Below are 17,471 nucleotides of genomic sequence, written 5' to 3'. Positions count from 1 at the left end.
GTTAAAGAAATAGATTGTATTTATTTTTAATGCATGGAACTATTTTATACATAGTTTACAGTATATATATATATATATATATATATATATATATATATATATATATATATATATATATATATATATATATATATATATATATATATACTCATATGAACTGTAATATGACTTAAAGTAAATACAGTAACGATACTTCTACTGTAGTGGTGCTGTAGGTGTTGACGTTAAATCTAGGAGAGAGAGAGAGAGAGAGAGAGAGAGAGAGGTTCTAAACACACACACACACACACACACAATATACATATACAACACACACACAAACACACACACACACACACACACACGCGCGCGCGCGCGCGCGCAGTCCGCCACTTCAACAAAATTCAGCCCATAAGAGCCCGCACCGATAGATATAAGAACAGCACCATCCCATCTATTGTTAAAATAATAAACAACTCCTGATTTATGCACTGTACAGCCCTGTAAATGTATTCAATGCATATTATATCATTATGTCTACATCAAATGTAAGTCTGTAAATTTTCAGCCACCGGCTGCAACTCTATTAATAAACCGTTTATTATTATTATTATTATTATTATTAGTAGTAGTAGTAGTAGTAGTAGTAGTATTATTATTACATACACACGCATACACACACGCATACAGGGTATATATACATAAATTAGTATGAATCTATTTTCAGTACATTTACCTGACGTTAATGATCTGCGAGGAAAAAGTTGGTTACCTGTCAGGTGTTATGACCAGGTGTTACTTGTTGAAGACTCATCAAGCTTCTTACCTGATGACTCTAACGTGTACATCTACAAGACCACCTCATGTACACGGCAGGTTTGATGGCGTGTGTAGGTTCTGGGATGTACACATGCTGTAATTCTAATTATGTTGCCAGGTGATGCGGTCTAAACACACCTGTGTACACCAACATTCATTAATTTTTTGGGAAGGACACACACACACACACACACACACACACACACACACAGCTTCAATGATATTACCTGTTAATTGACATCTTATAAAATTCCTAAGTTTAATGTAAGGTCACAGGTCATGTGGATAGGAGCGAATGACCTTAAGGACAAAGGTCAAGAGCAGGCAGAAGCAGTGGTCAGGAGGACGAAAAAGCCATGTACTCAGTAATGGTCAGGAGAAGTCAAGTCCTTCAAGAGGGTTCCTACAGCGTCCTACACTACTCCACCAGCCGCGGATGTTCTGTTGTGTGACCACCGTGGTGTCGCTGTGAGCCTTTTGACATAGTTCACAGAGGGGCGGCCTCAATGTGGCCATCCAGTACCCCCTCCACAGGTGGTATCGAGCGTAACTCTCTGGGGATTGCTGGAGATCCTGTAAGACACGAGCGAGATGTCCCGGCGAGAGGGCGAGGGCGTCGATGTAGGAGTGTGGAGGCAGGTAAGACGAGTAGTTGGCCCCGCCCAGGACGATAGGCACCACACCATGGATCAGAGGCGTCCACAGCTTCTCGGTGATGTACGCGTCACAGGCGGCGTTCTCGAAGGCCAGGTAGAAGAGATACCTGGGGGCTAACACCTGCCTCCAGCAGCGGTCGTCTCGGTGTTTATTTCGTCTGCCACACCTGCCGGAGAGACCAGTGTTGTGTGTGTCACAGATGAGGGAGACGTTCTACCTAACCTAACCTAACCTAACCTGACCAAAGGCAAGTCACACCCAACCGAACCAAGCCAAACATAACCTAAATTAACATAAACGAACTTAAGTTAATCTAACGTAAATATATTAAAATACTTTTTAATTAAAGTATAGAAAGATTAGGTTGAGTTAAGTTAAATTAGGTCATGTTGTGCTAGTTTAGGTTAAGTTTGGTTAGGTTAGTTTAGGTAAGGTTATGTTAGTTTAGTTTACAGTAGGTTAAGTTAAGTTAGTTTAGGATAAGCTATGTTTGGTTAGGTTAAGTTAGGTTAGGTTAATTTAGGGTAGACGAAGTAAGCTGACATTCTTTAACTCTTTAGTAGGCACACCGCATTTAGACACCTCAATCAGACTGATACCAGACGAGTTTACTGAGCAGAGACACACTCCTGGCAACCTGTGTGTGTGTGTGTGTGTGTGTGTGTGTGTGTGTGTGTGTGTGTGTGTGTGACAGATTCAGGATAGTGACCCATTTCTTCCTCCTTCTTCCTCCTCCTCCTCCTCCTCCTCCTCCTCCTAATGGAAGTTGTACAAAGTGGCAAAGTTTGACCGGGAAAAACGACCTGTTTGATGTTAGGTGAGTCATTGTCACCCTCACTATCATCACCATCACACACACACACACGCGCACACACACGCACACACACACACACACACACACACACACACACACTTACCTCAACGTGCCGCAAGAGCCATACACATCAACGTTCACATATTGCCGCAGGTCCTTCACATAGTCTTCTCGATGTGAAGGCGCGTGGCAGTGAGAGGACATCCACGCCACTAGTCTAGGTCTCCATAAGAACGCCTCCCACGCCTCTCCCACGCCCGCTGAAAAAGAAGCATTGTAAGATATATATATAGACCATTACGGAACGTGTTATACCTCCACGCCCTCCACCACGCCCCCACGTCCCCACCACGCCCCCACCCCGCCCCCACCACGCTCCTCCACCACGCCCCCCTACCACGCCCCCCACGTCCCCACCACGCCCCCCACCACGCCCCCCCACCACGCCTCACCACGCCTCCACCACGCCCCCACGCCCTCCACTACGCCTCCTCCACCACGCCTCACGTCCCCACCTCGCCCCCACCACGCCCCCCACCACGCTCCCCACCACGCCCCCACCACGCCCCCCACCACGCTCCCCCACCACGCCCTCCCCCCACCACGCCCCCACCACGCCCCCACCACGCCCCCACCACGCACCCCACGCCTACTATGTCTCAACCTCAACTGGCCACCAGAAAGCTGTTAATTTTACTTATACTGTAAGAAAAAATGGGAAGGGAAGGTAAAGAGAAGAGGGAGGGAGGGAGATAAGGAAGGAAGTAGGGAAGGAGGCGGGGAGAAGAGGAAAGGGGGGGAAGGAGAGAAAAGGGGGAAGGAGAGAAAAGAGAGAAGGGGGAGGAAGGAGAGAAAGAGGAAGGGAAGGGAAGGATGGACAAAAGAGACAGGAAGGAGGGAGAGAGGAGAGACGGAGAGGGAGGAGAGGAGAGAGAGCAGGAGAAAGGAGAGAGAGATAAGGGAGGAGGAGGAGTAGGAGAAGGAGAAAGGAGAGAGATAAGGGAGGAGGGGAGGTAGAGAAGGAGGAAAGGAGAGAGATAAGGGAGGGAGGTAGAGAAGGGGGAAAGGAGAAAGATAAGGAGGGGAGGAGGTAGAGCAGGGAGGAAAGGAGAAAGATAAGGGAGGAGGGAGGTAGAGAAGGGAGGAAAGGAGAGAGATAAGGGAGGGAGGGAGGTAGAGCAGGGGAGGAAAGGAGAGAGATAAGGGAGGAGGAGGTAGAGAAGGGAGGAAAGGAGAGAGATAAGGGAGGGAGGGAGGTAGAGAGAGGATATAATATTCCTCACGCTGGATCGTTCTGGTATTTTAATTAAAAACGGAAAATATTTCATTTCACTTTGGGTTAAGTCAAGAAAGGTCAGATTGGATTAGGTTAGGTTAGGTTAGGTTAGGTTAGATTAGGTTAGATTAGATTAGGTTAGGTTAGGTTAGGTTAGGTAGTAAGAATATAACTAAGAGAGGGTCGTCACTCACCAGGGTCTCTGTCAACATAAGGCACCCAGGAGGGCCCGGCCACGTCACTCAAGGAGTAGCCTCGAGTCAGAGCTGTCATGTAGGAGCGGTAGACGAGGCTCTCTTGATCGAGGATGGCTGGACGTAAGGAGGAAGAGGAAGAAGAGGAGGAGGAAAAAGAGGAAGAAGAAGAGGAAGAGGAGGAGAAACTAGCAGACGAGTTACCAGTCTCAAAAGGCACCACCGCCATCTCCTCCTCCTCCATATATTCCTCTTCCTCCTCCTCTTCCTCCTCCTCTTCCTCCACCTCTTCCTCCTCCTTGTCCTTCGCTGGCAGAGGTATGAGGGCTCCGTATGGCTCCATGACGTCAGAGGCTGTGTGGTAGGTCATGGTCCAGTTGAAGAGGTCACTCAGGTCACGTCTCCGCCCTGAACCATCTCGCTGGAAGGTCACAGAGAGGTGTGGTGATTAACTTAACTAACCTCGACCCTAAGTGGTGATTTAGGGTAGTTACGAATTTAACCTAACCAACCCTAACTTAATCTAACATAACCTAAGCTAACCTAACTTAATCTAGCTTCTCCTAATCTAAGTTAACTTAATATAACCTAATCAACCTAACCTACATAAACTACCCTAACCTAACCTAATTTAACAGAACCTAATATATATTCATAGATCTTTAGGTTAGGCTAAATAATTTAAGTCTATCTATCTATGTAAAATACCTATATAAAGGGTCGCACGTATCAAAGAAAACGATATTAATTATAGGGGTAACTACAAAAAATGAAGTGGGGTGAGGGCGTGTATCTCTCTCTCTCTCTCTCTCTCTCTCTCTCTCTCTCTCTCTCTCTCTCTCTCTCTCTCTCTCTCTCACACACACCTTGGGCAGTAGCAGCTTGGAGGTGGCGCGGATGGAGGCTGGCGGGGCCTCAATATGAACCCACACCCATCGCTGTCCCGCCACACGCTCCCCTCCAGGCAGGTCCTGTACATTCACCCTCTCTGACTGTTGGGAGAGACAGACAGACAGTAATCACTTAAGAGCGAGTTAACGAAAATGAACTTTAAAGTGGTCATTACTATAAAAGGAACACTCGTATGTAAACTTATTGATAGAAATAATGATGAAACTCTTGAGATATTTACGTTAACTGAAGAGGCGAAGTTGGAGGAGGAGGTGGTGGAGGAGGAGGTGGAAGGAGAGTGGTGGTGGTGATGGAAGTGTTGGTGGAGAAGAAGAAGAAGAACCTCCAACGAATGATAAAGAACTCGTGTTATAAATATAGAACCCTGATATAATAAATTAAAGCGTATTCTATGTTGTTGTTGTTGTGTTCATGTGGCTGCAACAAATAATAAGGTCTTCCAGCACGTAAGTTAAGTCAGTCCAAACGCGACACAACAACCATATAGTGATATAATGTTGTTGTTAAATATTGATTGTATACCAGCACCCTCATGTTTACTTTTTGTATGTGTCTAGGTATATTGTTTGTATACCTGTAATGTCTATGTACTGTACTCAGGGCCGGATTAAGCTTAATGTACAGTACAGTCTGTACTGTACATGTTTCCATACATGCACTGTATACATTGTTTTTATACCTACACTGTGTATATACGCATTTTTTGTATACCTGTAATGTCTATGTACAATCGTCCAACGAGGTGATGTTACGATTTTCAGTATGATTAGTTCAAGCAGCTGTATCAGGCAGGGCCGGATTAAGCTTAATAGGGCCTGAGGCACACACACACACACACACACATATATATATATATATATATATATATATATATATATATATATATATATATATATATATATATATATATATATATATATATATATATATATATATATATATATATATATATATAGCAAGAACGAAATATACCAAAATTTATTAATGATTTCATCAATATTAAGCTTCTGCAAAATAACACATTCAATGTTCATAAGAGACAGAAAATTGAGACGTTGCTAGGACATCGTTGAACGAAGTTCATGTTTTATATGCTTCAACTTCGAGAATGTTTGGATTTGGGGGCCCCTTAGAGTCGGGGGGCCTGAGGCCAGTGCCTCAAGTGCCTCATGGTTAATCCGGCACTGGTATCAGGCAACTTAGCGGGAACCCAGCGAGTAGACCAGCGGGCCAAATTTCTCACTACCTAAAATTTTTCTGGCATTCCCTCATATTTTCGCAGGTAAAAGGCCTCCAGACGGGTATCAAAGGTAAAAGAACTACTGTATATCCCAACCCCATGCTTGAACGACGAAATAAATGTGTGTGTGCAGGAAAATAAAGACGAGTCCTAGATGATACAGCAACATGAGCCGATAACACTTCTAGTGTAGAATATTCTGCATATGTTTCGAAGTTGCTTTATTTTTAGAGCAATATAAAAGGCGTTTGTTACTCTAAAATTATTATTAGATAAATGAGGTTTCATAGAAGTTAGAAATTTAACTAAGTTTGACTTTTTTCATCCGTTGAACGGACATTTTTCAAGTTTTATATTTTATTCTTGGGTGGTAATTAATACAGAACCTTCAGATTATAAATGACAATTAATTTTCTTATAATTACTGGAGGAAAGGGTATCAAGATACGTTTATTTAAGCATATAGTTTATCTTAAACTCTAAATTTTGATTTGTGAATGTTTCCGCCTTACGTCGTCCTCCACCTACAGTAGGTGTTGAGTATATTTTGTTTACATATTCATTAAAGACATGACATAAACGTGGTGAGTATGAGTATTATTTCAATTAATGTTTTCTCGATATTCATTTCAGCTTAACACAATGTATACCTTTTCATTTTCAGGTCCAATTATAACTCCACAAATTATTCCTGAACGTTCCTGTGTGATCTTTTGTCATATTATTTACTGTAGTTTCAAAATATACTAAATTTTAGCTGTGTGATTTTTACCAAAACAATTTGTGACAAACTGCTTTAGCCTTTATAATTTATTTATATTACTATTTCACAGAATTGTGTTCCACCTCGAACAAATAAAAGTGAAAATAAAGCGAGTCTGGTTGTTGCCAGATACCACTTTCTGATTGAAAGTTGCTGGAAATGTGACATTTTGACGACTATAGTCGGCCACAAAACCCGGTAACACAGTGGTTCTCAACCTTGTTTGCCCCATGCACCCCTTTCACCATATGTCAGAATGTCATTCCCCCCCTCCTTTCCAAGATTGTCTGCCTTCAAAAGTGCATTCCAAGTAATATGCATATAATACTGAAAATCCATTATTTTTTCCATATTAGTACATATACATTCCCCCCCCCCCCTGGGGGGAATTCCCCCCTGGTTGAGAACCCCTGCGGTAACATTTCCTTACCTTTCTTAACCGAAGCTGTTGCGACCCTTGTGTCATTATACCGCCATCTATGGTTCAGCTCCCAAACTACAGCTCCAGGTTATGGACGTTGGTTGTGGATCGTTTAACTTACCTCTCTGTATTTGTTGCTGAGCTTATGATTTACAGTTTATTCAGTGTGTTGGTGACCAGTGTCATGGACTCATGGCTACAGAAAATTGTCAAGGCAAACTGTTTTGAGGGTTAATGTTGTGAACTCTTGAAAGAATCAATTAGCTTTGTGACAACAGAGTGTCAGCTCAATGAAGAAGCAACACTGGCGCTGTGGCGCAGGTTCAAGTACAGTCTGGAGCCAGTACTTGCCAAGGTGGGTAAGACTGACCGACCGGCAAATGGCTAGCAGGCTGATCGGTGGGGAAAAGGATCAAGCCCAGTTATACCCTGTCTGTTGCTGGTGTTGAATCTTGAACTACTGTGTTGTTGGTGCTGCCCTGATCAACGCTGCTGGCAGTCTACTCTCAAGTGGTAAGTAAAGACATCTTTGTTTTCATTATAATTGTAATAGAAATAAACTTAAAGATTATAACATGGAGGAAATTATAATATGGGGGGAGGCAGAGGTGAGGGAACAGAGGTGTACTCTGGGCGGTCTGTTATGGTTAATACTGGGTGATAACAGTGTGGCCGGTAAAAGGTATAAAGGAAATGAAGGTAATTGTTAAGGAGACGGTCACCATCTACTGTCTCCGTTACTTTCTTAAGATTTGTTTACGATTTTTTTTTGTGGGGGTAGTGTTTTTTTCCATCGGAGGTGCCCGTTGGGGGGTTAACCGGCTCTCCCATGGATTAGGTTACCTTCATTTCATTATTAAGCCTCATATAATAGCGATGTTTCCCTCAGTACAGTTAATATTTAAGAGCTTCTAGTGCAGCCCCATTCGTTGTCCAGTCACACAGCGAGAATATGGATGACTAGTTCTTTAACTATACTTGTATGTTGGGTCAGTTTATGATAGAGGGCAGGTTTCAATTTTTCGGTGAATTTACAGTAAAGCACCGGTCTTTCTCTCGCTGTTATTTTATATTTCGGAATGTTTACACATTTCTAAGACTTCCTCTATGACATTTCCGCCGGAAATTAAGGATAACCGAGATATTAATTTTCCAATCTTCTGTCTATATAAAATAAAGAAGTCTGTCTGTGTGTCCGCACGAGAATCTCGGAAACTACTTTACCGATCTGTAGTGATGATGGATGATGTTATATGTAGTGATGATGGATGGTGTTATATGTAGTGATGATGGGTGGTGTTATATGTAGTGATGATGGATGGTGTTATATGTAGTGATGATGGATGGTGTTATATGTAGTGATGATGGATGGTGTTATATGTAGTGATGATGGATGGTGTTATATGTAGTGATGATGGATGGTGTTATATGTAGTGATGATGGATGGTGTTATATGTAGTGATGATGGATGGTGTTATATGTAGTGATGATGGATGATGTTATAGATGATGTTATATGTAGTGATGATGGATGATGTTATATGTAGTGATGATGGATGGTGTTATATGTAGTGATGATTAGACAATAAAATAATAGCAGTTTAATGCTAAAAAAATATACTTTTCTGTACCGTTGTAGTGAAAAACATGGTGGAACTTACATACACCGTTAATGAACTAATGGTGGAAGAAGTTGTTTTGGGAACTGAACAGTGAGACAATGTGGAGCCTCCCGGAGGGTGGCATCCTACCGTGGCCTTATGAATGAGCCACCCGGAGGGCAGCGTTTCTGCTAGTAATATTATGTTTGGCAAGTCACCAGTCTCGCCATTTGTTGTTTACGTCTTACGGAGAAGCTCTGAACCCCCCCCCCCCTCACTAGCCCACTAGTGCTCTGTTACCTCCGTGTTCGCTTCTTAATCGTCTACAGCGCTGGCGTGGGAGTTTCTTATTGGCTATAGCGATAGGAGACTTATATTGAGCAAGAGTTATCTGAGCCAATGAACAATGCATGGGTGCGTCGGGAACAGAGATTTGAATTTTCAATACAAGATACGGCTGAACAGGTGGAAGAGCTGTACCGTCATTGTGATAGAGATTATTTTACGTCAATTGCCGAGTTTCATCAGAAAAATAGTGAGGCCATTTAATTTTTTAGAAAATACGGTGTATTACCGAGCAACGTTACTTATCTGAAGTGTAATAATCAGTGTACATTGAGTGAAGAACAACACATTTGGCGGTGTCACCACAGTTTTCTTCAACCGAACAGTAAGAAACGGTGTTTGTTACCCTGGTTAGGTTAGGTTGGCTGGTTTGTATTTTATTTGTGATTTAACAAGAGAAAAAAAATCCTTAAGATTGTTGTGTGTGTTGGGGAGGGGGGTTGTAAAAAATTATTTCCGGCGGAAGTGAATATCAAATTCGTTCGAAACTCATCAAATATCATAGGAAAACTTATTTTTAATATCCAAAAAAAGAACGGTGCTTTTCTATAAATTTACCGAGTTTTCCATTATATTTTTTTTCCCTATGGTTCTTGTGATTCGAACGAATCTGACCTTGTTTCTGGTGCTCACCAAACCTAACCTCGTCAGCGCAGAAAGTGCCATAGAAGAATTTCGTCTTATTTTTGTTAGGTAATGTGGGTGCAAGCAATATAATGACGGAATTCGAAACCTGGCTACTATCCTAAATTGACCGTATGTTGTTCACTGCTTATAATTTATAACTAAAACTTTTCTAATTCATACCATTATTGCTCTATGTAGTCATACCTGGCGGTGCGTCGCGTTGCTTATGACTTCATTTATTTTCATATTTGAGTTGTGTTCACCGTGCGCCAACGGCCTAGACAATATCGGTTGTTGTTGTTTAGATTGTCGAACCGTAGTCCGACACGGGCCTTTGCCTGTAGGCGGGCGGCCAGTTAGGTGGTTCCGGCTAGAGCTCTTGGAGCAACAAGACGGGATTGGGGATTTGGGGATGAGAGGTGTCTGCAGGTTTGCAAGTGTGAGCGGACCCTCGGTCAGTGAGCGCTCACCACCAACCCCCACTCTTGGACGTGGTCAGTTTCGGAGTGGCGCGCCCCCCGAACCGGGGTCCGCTCGTCTGGTGACCAGAGTGGTGAAAGGACAGTGGACAATATCAAGGTTCCTTTAGTTGATATTTTGTAGCCAGAGGTCGGACAGTCGGGCGTAGGTGGAAGACTCAGTGTGGGATTCAGAATAATGAAGCGGGTTACCGGATTTTTGTTGGTGATTGTTCAGTCGGGGACAAAAGTTCGCTCCCCGCGGTGAAACTGTGTCACGGGAATAAGTTTCCGAACTGACTTACCCTGACTGTTTTTACCTCATTTGGGGTCGATGCTGCATCATTTTGGGCGGGAGCAAACCTTTGACCCCACAGTACATTGTCTGCATACCTATACGTATATCTTGTGGTGCCAATGTTGAAATTATGATAACTAATTGTATTAAGTCACTGGAGTTTGAAATTTGTATATTAATTTTCTGATTAATTATAACATTCCTAGGGTCAAAATTTTGCTTAAAATCTCGGTATAGGTAGTGTAGTCCTCGACGCCCAGATTAAGTATTTGTGGCCAAAAAGATGTAATTATGATAATTAACTTCATACTTATTAGGATAATTATCAAATTTTCATACTCCAAGGACAATTAATTTTCAAAATTCCAATATTTCGACCAGCATGTGGAGGACCATCTTTCCTGAGGTTTAAAGCAAAATTAATTTTTCGGCCCAAAACTCATTCAAGAGGTGTACTGTATATTGTTTGCATACCTGTACTGTCGATGTACATTGTATACCTACGTTGTCTGTGTAGTGTTTGTGTCTCCTCAAAGGACCAATCAATACACGGGGTGACCACATACGCGTGGATTCTGAGAAAGCACGGGGGGGGGTAATTATCCTTAGTTTACCTGGAAGAGGAGTACAGCAGCCTCGTGTAGTTTCTTCCTGTCGTGAGTGAAGTCACAGCGCGTCTCAGGGCAGCGGGAGGCCAGTAGGTCTATGGCTCCTGCCACCTTGGGCCACCACGCTTTGTCGAACCACGTTGTCCAGAAGAGCACCAGCTTGCGATCTCCTGATCCCTTGAGCTGCGGTCTGTGAGGTTTTACTATATCCCGCAGGTGCCGCAGGAGCGTGACTGAGAACCGCCTCTTGTTGATCGTCGGGAGACCCTCTGGCAGGTCCTCGTAGTAGTCGTAGTTGATGTGGTCATCATTTAGGTAGTCGTCCAGGGTCGTCTCCACCGCGAACCAGAATCTCTTAACCATGAGCAGCGACACAGGGACGATAACGTATAAGAATGCCAAGCACGTCCACAACATCACACGTCGCCTCATCGTCACCCGTTTCATATAGAGAGACGATGATGGAAGGGAAGCCACTCATGGTATCATCTGCCTGTTCATAGTCATGTGCCTGTATTACTTGTCATGATTAATCGCTCATGAACACTCGTATAACTCAACATGTGAACATACTTATGACTACACTTGTTCACCACGCCACCCTATGTTCATCACTACCATGTTCACTGCCATAACACCACACCATGTTCACTATTACAACACCATAGCATGTGTGTTCTTGTATAGAAAACTACTGCTATGTGTTGATAGGGTGTGGTGTTGGGGTACTGTGGGTAGGGTGTGGAGTTGGGGTACTGTGGACAGGGTGTGGTGTTGGGGTACTCTGGACAGGGTGTGGTGTTGGGGTACTGTGGACAGGATGTGGTTTTGGGGTACTGTGGACAGGGTGTGGGTTTGGAGTACTGTGGACAGGGTGTGGTGTTGGGGTACTGTGCAGGATGTGTGTGTTGGGGCACTGTGTGTGGCACTGTGGACAGGGTGTGGTGTTGGGGTACTGTGGACGGGTGTGGGTTTGGAGCGTGGACAGGATGGTGTTGGGGAGGACGGTGTGGTGTTGGGACACTGTGGACAGGGGTGTTGGGCACTGAGGACAGGGTGGTGTTGGGGTACTGTGGACAGGGTGTGGTGTTGGGTACTGTGACAGGGTGTGGTGTTACTGGACAGGGTGTGTGTGGCACTGTGACAGGGTGTGGTGTGGGGTACTGTGGACAGGGTGTGTGTTGGGGCACTGTGGGGGGTGTGGTGTTGGGGCACTGTGACAGGGGTGGTGACAGGTGTGGGGGAGTGTGGTGTTGGGGTACTGTGGACAGGGTGTGGTGTTGGGGTACTGTGAGGGGTGTGGTGTTGGGGTACTGTGGACAGGGTGTGGTGTTGGGGTACTGTGACAGGGGTGTGGTGTTGGGGTACTGTGGACAGGGTGTTGTTGGGGTACTGTGAGGGTGATGAGACTGTGACAGGTGTGGTGTTGAGACTGTGACGGGGTGGTGTTGGTACTGTGGGTAGGGTGTGTGGGGTACTGGGGGTAGGTGTTGGAGTACTGTGGACAGGGTGTGGTGTTGGGGGCACTGTGGACAGGGTGTGTGTTGGGGCACTGTGGACAGGGTATGGTGTTGGGAGTACTGTGGACAGGGGTGTGGGACTGTGAAGGTGTGGTGTTGGGATACTGTGGACAGGTGTTGGGGGCTGTGGACAGGGTGTGGTGTTGAGCACTGTGGACAGGGTGTGTTGAGACGGTGTGAGACTGTGACAGGGGTAGGGGTGTTGAGTACTGTGAGGGTGTGGTGTTGGGGCACTGTGGACAGGGGTGTGGTGTTGGGTACTGTGACGGGGTGTGGTGTTGGGGCACTGTGGACAGGGTGTGGTGTTGGGTACTGTGGACAGGGTATGTGTGTGACTGGGGTTGCACTGTGGACAGGGTGTGTGTTGGGGTACTGTGGACAGGTGTGTGGGGTACTGTGATGGGTGTGGTGTTGGGTACTGTGGATGGTGGGGATGACGGTGTGGTGTTGGGTACAGTTACAGGTGTGGGGTACTGTGAACAGGGTGGTGTTGGGACAGTGACAGGGTGTGGTGTTGGGGTACTGTGATGGGGTGTGGTGTTGGGGCACTGTGGACAGGGTGGTTTGGGGCACTGTGGACGGGGAGTGGGTGGGTGGGGTGACTGTGGACAGGGTGTGGTGTTGGGGCACTGTGACAGGGTGTGGTGTTGGGGGTACTGTGATGTGTGGTGTTGGGGACAGTGGTGTGGACTGGATGTGGTGTTGGGGCACTGTGGACAGGGTGTGGTGTTGGGGCACTGTGGACAGGGTGTTGTTAGTACTGTGGACAGGGGTGTGGGCACACAGGGTGTGGTGTTGGACGTGACAGGTTGGTGTAGGTGGACAGGGTGGTGTTGAGACTGTGGGTGTGTGTTGGGGTACTGTGGACAGGGTGTGGTGTTGGGGCACTGTGAGGGTGTGGTGTTGGGCACTGTGACGTGGGTGTGGTGTTGGGGCACTGTGACGGGTGTGGTGTTGGGGACTGTGGACGGGTTGGTTGGGGCACTGTGAGGGGAGTGAGGGTGTGTGTTGGGCACTGTGACAGGGTGTGGTGTTGGGGTACTGTGGAGGTGGGTGTGGACGTGACAGGGGTGTGTGTTGGGTACTGTGACAGGGTGTGGTGTTGGGGTACTGTGACAGGGTGTGGTGTTGGGGTACTGGACAGGGGTGTGGTGTTGGGGCACGTGGACAGGGTGTGTGGGGGCACTGTGGACAGGGGTGTGGTGTTGGGGCACTGTGGACAGGGGTGTGGTGTTGGGGTACTGTGGACAGGGGTGTGGTGTTGGGGTACTGTGAGAGGGTGTGGTGTTGGGGCACTGTGACAGGTGTGTGTGGGATACTGTGGACAGGGTGTGGTGTTGGGGCACTGTGGACAGGGTGTGGTGTTGGGGCACTGTGGACAGGGTGTGGTGTTGGGGTACTGTGGACAGGGTGTGGTGTTGGGTACTGTGACAGGGGTGTGGTGTTGGGGTACTGTGAAGGGTGTGGTGTTGGGGCACTGACAGGTGTGGTGTTGGTCGTGGACAGGGTGTGGTGTTGGGGCACTGTGGACAGGGTGGTGTTGGGGCACTGTGATGGTGGGTGTGGTGTTGTGGGCACTGTGATGGTGGGTGTGGTGTTGGGGCACTGTGACAGGTGTGGTGTTGGGGTACTGTGGACAGGGGTGTGGTGTTGGGGTACTGTGACAGGGTGTGGTGTTGGGGCACTGTGGACAGGGTGTGGTGTTGGGGTACTGTGACAGGGTGTGGTGTTGGGGTACTGTGGACAGGGTGTGGTGTTGGGGCACTGTGGACAGGGTGGTGTTGGGGCACTGTGGACAGGGTGTGGTGTTGGGGCACTGTGGACAGGGTGTGGTGTTGGGGCACTGTGGACAGGGTGTGGGTTGGGGCACTGTGGACAGGGTGTGGTGTTGGGGCACTGTGAGGGTGTGGTGTTGGGGCACTGTGACAGGGTGTGGGATGTGACAGGGTGTGGTGTTGTACTGTGGGGTGTGTGGTGTTGGGGCACTGTGGACAGGGTGTGGTATTGGGGCACTGTGGACAGGGTGTGTGTTGGGAGACTGTGACAGGGGTGTGGTGTTGGGGCACTGTGGACAGTGTGTTGGGGTACTGTGAGGTGGGGGTGTGGTGTTGGGGTACCAGGACGGTGTGGTGTTGGGGTACTGTGACAGGGGTGTGGTGTTGAGCACTGTACAGGTGTGGTGTTGGGGCATGTGGATGGTGTGGTGTTGGGGTACTGTGGCAGGGTGTGGTGTTGGAGTACTGTGGAGAGGGTGTGGTGTTGGGGCACTGTGGACAGGGTGTGGTGTTGGGGCACTGTGGATAGGGTGTGGTGTTGGGGTACTGTGACAGGGGTGTGGTGTTGGAGTACTGTGGACAGGGTGTGGTGTTGGGGTACGTGGATGTGTGTTGGGGTACTGTGACAGGGGTGTGGTGTTGGGGCACTGTGGACAGGGTGTGGTGTTGGGGCATCTGGACAGGGGTGGTGTTGGGGTACTGTGACAGGTGTGGTGTTGGGGTACTGTGGACAGGGTGTGGTGTTGACTGTGGGGGGGGCACTGTGGACAGGATGTGCTGGTGCACTGTGGACAGGGTGTGGTGTTGGGTCAGCTTACAGGGTGTGGTGTTGGGGTACTGTGAGACAGTGTGGTGTTGGGGTACTGTGACAGGGGTGTGGTGTTGGGGTACTGTGGACAGGTGTGGTGTTGGGGTACTGTGGGTAGGGTGTGGTGTTGGGGTACTGTGGACAAGGTGTGGTTTTGGGGTACTGTGTAGGGTGTGGTGCTGTGGTACTGTGAACAGGGTGTGGTGTTGACAGTTTACAGGGTGTGGTGTTGGGTGCTGTGGACAGGGTGTGGTGTTGGGGTACTGTGGACAGGTGTAGGTTTAGGGTACTGTGACGGTGTTTCGGGTACTGTGGACAGGGTGGTGTTGGGATGCTGTGGACAGGTGTGTGTTGGGGTACTGTGGATGGGATGTGGTGTTGGGGTACTGTGACAGGATGTGGTGCTGTGGTACTGTGAACAGGGTGTGGTGTTGGCAGCAGTTTTACAGGGGTGTGGTGTTGGGGGTGCTGTGGACAGGTGTGTGGTGCTGTGGTACTGTGAACAGGGTGTGGTGTTGTTACAGTTTACAGGGTGTGGTGTTGGGGTGCTGTGGACAGGGTGTGGTGTTGGGGCACTGTGGACAGGGTGTAGGTTTTGGGGTACTGTGACGGTGTGGTGTTCGGGTACTGTGACAGGGGTGTGGTGTTGGGATGCTGTGGACAGGGTGGTGGTGTTGGGGGTACGTGGACAGGATGTGGTGTTGGGGTACTGGACAGATGTGGTGTTGGGGTACTGTGGACAGGTGTGTGGTGTTGAGTACTGTGGGTAGGGTGTGGTGTTGGAGCACTGTGACAGGTGTGGTGTTGGGATGCTGTGGACAGGGTGTGGTGTTGGGGTACTGTGGACAGGGTGTGGTGTTGGGGTACTGTGGACAGGGTGTGGTGTTGGGGCACTGTGAACAGGGTGTGGTGTTGGGGTACTGTGTGGAACTCCCTGCCACATAGTGTGTTTTCCTGCATCATATACCCAGCCTCAGGTGTAATGGATCACCTCACATTAATTAAGGCTTGCATAGACATCACCAAGATAACTGTAGTTGCTTATTGAGTGTGTGTGTGTGTGTTCGAATTGTGCGTTTTTCATGTGTATTTACCTGTCTGTATTGTGTATAAATGTGTATGAATCTCTCTCTCTCTCTCTCTCTCGGCCAGAAGCCAACACGTTGTCGCCAGCATCGGTGTGAGGAAATGTGTGGTGACGTCACGCGGTCGATGAATGACGTCAAACACTGCAGTTTGTTGGACAGGGGGAGTCGACTAGGCTGATATCTTGTTGTCTCTCTCTCTCTCTCTTTATCATTATCTTTCATCATTTCATTCTCTCCTTTCTATCTATCTATCCATCCGACTTGCATATCCCGTGTAAAAAAGAATTGTCAACAAGAGATACACCGATCAAGTTTCTATGGTTAGTTGCACTGGTATTGAAGGATGGGACGATTGACTTGATTGTGTGCGCTTGTGTGACTTCATTTGCTATTGTTTGGTCTGTGTATGCTATTGTATGACTCTTGTTTGATCGTGTATAGGTGTATTAGATGGGCGCGCGAAATGTGAGTGTGTATTTTTTTTGCGTTTTTCTCGTGTTTACAAATGGTACGCGTTCGTGGATTCAACTTGTGGTAGGAATCCGCATTTATGTCAACAATAACAACAAATATGTCGTCGATGTGAAAATTTTGTGGTTTATTTTTCTTTTTTTTTCTTATTTAAACTCATTTTTTCTTGTCTCCTCTCAGGTCTATTGTTTTTTTGGCTCATTATTTATTCCGTTTCTGTCACTGAACTCTGTCAAATTCCTAATCTCACTGTGATATATTATTGTCCCTTAACGACCGATAGTCAACCACCACTGGATCTTGTCTTAACTACCACACCACCGTCTTAAAACACTGAATAATCATCTCAGCTCGCTTAAAAGAACCATAACTCTGATCACTAATCTAATTTTCTTTTCTATATTCGGAACTAAAGGTAGTCACAAATCTCATCTGTCACACCTTTTGGGATCACTCCAGTTCACTACTTATCTCACTACTGCCCAGACCTTCTCTCACACAGTCGCTGGTTCGTGTGTGCTCTTGTATTTTGATAAATTTTCACTGTGTTTCGTCCTTTGTCGTACAGCTGTGGCGAAGTTATCGATTGTTGAGCTTTACCATGTGTCTGGACTGCGGCAAAGTGGTAGTGGTGGTGGTTGGTGTTGTGGTAGTAGTGGTTGGTGTTGTGGTAGTGTTTGTTTTGATGGTGTGAATGTCGATGGTAGTTATGGTGATAATGGGAGTGTTGATAATAGTGGTGGGGATAGCGGTAGTAGTGGTTGTTGTGGTAGCAGTAGTTGTGGTGGTTGTTGTTGT

The 17,471-nt window shown here is 46.9% G+C and overlaps 1 protein-coding gene across 1 annotated transcript; it reads right to left on the bottom strand.

The window, feature by feature from the left end:
- Positions 1 to 616: 616 nt before the first annotated feature.
- On the bottom strand, positions 617 to 17,245 carry LOC121859464. Its single transcript, XM_042356289.1, has 6 exons — positions 17,115 to 17,245; positions 11,018 to 11,522; positions 4,606 to 4,731; positions 3,740 to 4,160; positions 2,373 to 2,529; positions 617 to 1,621 (listed from the first exon to the last, which is right to left on the bottom strand). Exons 2-6 carry the CDS (start codon positions 11,456 to 11,458, stop codon positions 1,171 to 1,173), a joined length of 1,596 nt encoding a protein of 531 aa, XP_042212223.1. The 5' UTR covers positions 11,459 to 11,522; positions 17,115 to 17,245; the 3' UTR covers positions 617 to 1,170.
- Positions 17,246 to 17,471: the final 226 nt, after the last annotated feature.

This window comes from Homarus americanus, unplaced genomic scaffold (genome assembly GCF_018991925.1).
Source record: "Homarus americanus isolate GMGI-L3 unplaced genomic scaffold, GMGI_Hamer_2.0 scaffold7626, whole genome shotgun sequence".
In the NCBI taxonomy this organism is placed as follows: Eukaryota; Metazoa; Arthropoda; class Malacostraca; order Decapoda; family Nephropidae; genus Homarus; species Homarus americanus.
Note: the sequence above shows the minus strand (reverse complement) of the source record. Positions and strands in the feature narration are given on the sequence as shown.

Excerpts from the sequence above, each read along its gene's own strand:
- LOC121859464 (XM_042356289.1), bottom strand. The coding sequence starts at position 11,458 with ATGAAACGGGTGACGATGAGGCGACGTGTGATGTTGTGGACGTGCTTG. Across the intron at positions 4,161-4,605 it reads CCAAGCTGCTACTGCCCAAG|CGAGATGGTTCAGGGCGGAG; the intron begins GTGTGTGTGAGA and ends GTGACCTTCCAG. Across the intron at positions 1,622-2,372 it reads GGCTCTTGCGGCACGTTGAG|GTGTGGCAGACGAAATAAAC; the intron begins GTAAGTGTGTGT and ends TCTCTCCGGCAG.